At 57.6% G+C, this 2,258-nt stretch overlaps 1 protein-coding gene across 1 annotated transcript; it reads left to right on the plus strand.

Moving 5' to 3' along the window:
* Positions 1 to 89: 89 nt before the first annotated feature.
* On the plus strand, positions 90 to 1,950 carry LOC104490283 (ephrin type-A receptor 7-like; the record flags this gene model as incomplete). The annotated part of the gene is made up of 2 exons (XM_010132549.1): positions 90 to 154; positions 1,281 to 1,950. Coding segments are annotated over 2 exons (735 nt in total), but the record flags the coding sequence as incomplete, so codon positions are not given.
* Positions 1,951 to 2,258: the final 308 nt, after the last annotated feature.

Below are 2,258 nucleotides of genomic sequence, written 5' to 3' on the forward strand. Positions count from 1 at the left end.
GGGAGGGGAGCGGGGTGCTGAGCTTCCCGACGGGTGGACGGGCCGATGTCGGTTGGCGTTTGCTTTCTGACAAGTTGCCTTCCCTGCAGTTGTCCTGCTGGACTCGAAGGAATCACAGGCGGAGTTGGGCTGGACCTCGCACCCATCGAATGGGGTAAGTGCGGTGGCGGGACCGTCCCGCTGCCTTCCGGCGCTCAGCGGTGTTTGAAGTCCTCAGGTGGAACTGGTGGAGGGGGCTGGCTCCCATGGGGGCTCCTCGAGCTGTGGGTGGTGGGCGGCTCAGCACACGTTGATTGGCGCTGGGTGCCCCGGGAAGCAGAGCGAGAAGTGGGGAGCTGGTGATGTGAGCAGAACGAGCGATGTGCAGCAGCTCCTCAGGACGGATTTATGCTTCTCGAGTACACAACCAGCAGCCAGACCAGCTTTGTGCTATAGATCACAGGCCAGCACGAGCTCTGGGAGATTGATCCAGCTATTGGAAGAGGGCTGCAGCTGCAGTGGGGTCGTCAGGAGCTCTGTGTTACCCAGGGTTTGTTTGGTGTGGTCCTTGCCTTTCTCCAGGGTCAGTCTACGGCTGCCTTGGGGAGAGGAAATGCGAGTTGTGTTTCTTGCTGCTTTGGGGTCGTTCTCCAGAACGGAAACAAACCGTTCGGCGGGAGCAGTGGTAGATCCTGGAGCCATCTGTGTTGCCCAGCTGTTAGTCTGCAGAAGAAACTCTGTTTTGGGTAGATCTGCCAATCTTGTATAAATTTACCCCCAGAAAGAATTGCTTTGGGACGTTGCCAGGTTGTCCTTAAGGCTGTGAGGATTGAGTCATCGTTTCACTAGTCAGAATCTCTGCTGGTAACTTTGGGGAAATACCGTTTCATTTGCAGTCAGAGGGTTTGTCCTGCTCTAGCTAAAACTTCTCCTGATGGAGAAGCTGCTGCTTGCTGTTCACAAAGCTGCTTGTCCTCGTGTGGTGGTGTGACTGGCGTCACATCTCCTTGGCCTTCTCTGACTCCTGTGGGCAGCCTAGCCCCATCTGACACACACGACCCATTGTGTGGATGCACCTTCCCAGGGGACAGAGAATCCAGGGTGTGGGAGATAAAGGCTTTGGCTTCTCAGCGGATGATGTGTCCGGTGTCACAGTAGACTTTGGTTTAGAAGGTCTGATGCCAGTGCCCTGTTTCTGGGCATGTCTCCGTGTTTGTACCTCTGCAAAGGGCTCAGCTGTGAGGGGGCTCTTGCTCACAGCAGCGCTCGAGCTGTTACAGCCCTTTGTGTTCTTTCCCCAGTGGGAAGAAATCAGCGGCGTGGATGAGAACTACAAGCCGATACGCACGTACCAGGTCTGCAACGTCATGGAGCCGAACCAGAACAACTGGCTGCAGACGGGCTGGATTGCCAGACGAAACGGCCAGAGGATCTTCATCGAGCTGAAGTTCACCCTGCGGGACTGCAACAGCATCCCCGGCGTGACGGGCACCTGCAAGGAGACGTTCAATCTGTACTACGTGGAGTCTGACTCTGACCTGGGCCGTAGTGTCCGCGAGAGCAAGCACACCAAGATCGACACCATCGCCGCTGATGAGAGCTTCACGCAGGGGGACCTGGGTGAGCGTAAGATGAAGCTGAACACGGAGCTGAGGGAGATCGGGCACCTGAGCAAGAGAGGCTTCCACCTGGGCTTCCAGGACGTGGGCGCCTGCGTGGCGCTGGTCTCCGTGCGGGTCTATTACAAGAAGTGCCTCGCCACTGTGCAGAACCTGGCTGTGTTTCCGGACACGGTGGCGGAGACGGCCTTCGCGACTTTGGTGGAAGTTAAGGGCACTTGCGTGGCTCACGCCGAAGTGGACGTGGATAATCCCCCCAGGATGCACTGCAGCGCGGAGGGCGAGTGGCTGGTCCCCATAGGGAAATGCGCGTGTGGTCCCGGCTTCGAGGAGAAGGACGGGAAATGCAGAGGTAAAAGTGGCCGTCGGTGTCCCGTGGCAGCTCTTGTCTGTGTCGGTCCGTGTCGCTGCCAGGCTGCTCCGGAGCCTGGTGCCCGAGCACAGCTCAGACCGGTGGAATTGCCTTTTGACGGCAATGCGATTCTTTTAGCGGATTGCAGCTCCCCAGCTAACAGCCAAACCTTAACTGGGAGGGTGGAAACTGGGTAAAGGGGGCGCATTGCTGGTGGCTGCTCTGCAGCACGGTGCTGGCTGGGCAGATGTGCCAAAGCTGTGAATGCCACTGGCCATTTCCCACAGCTTAATCTGTAACTGTGCAAT

The sequence above is a fragment of the Buceros rhinoceros genome, unplaced genomic scaffold (genome assembly GCF_000710305.1).
Source record: "Buceros rhinoceros silvestris isolate BGI_N320 unplaced genomic scaffold, ASM71030v1 scaffold23033, whole genome shotgun sequence".
Classification (NCBI taxonomy): domain Eukaryota; kingdom Metazoa; phylum Chordata; class Aves; order Bucerotiformes; family Bucerotidae; genus Buceros; species Buceros rhinoceros.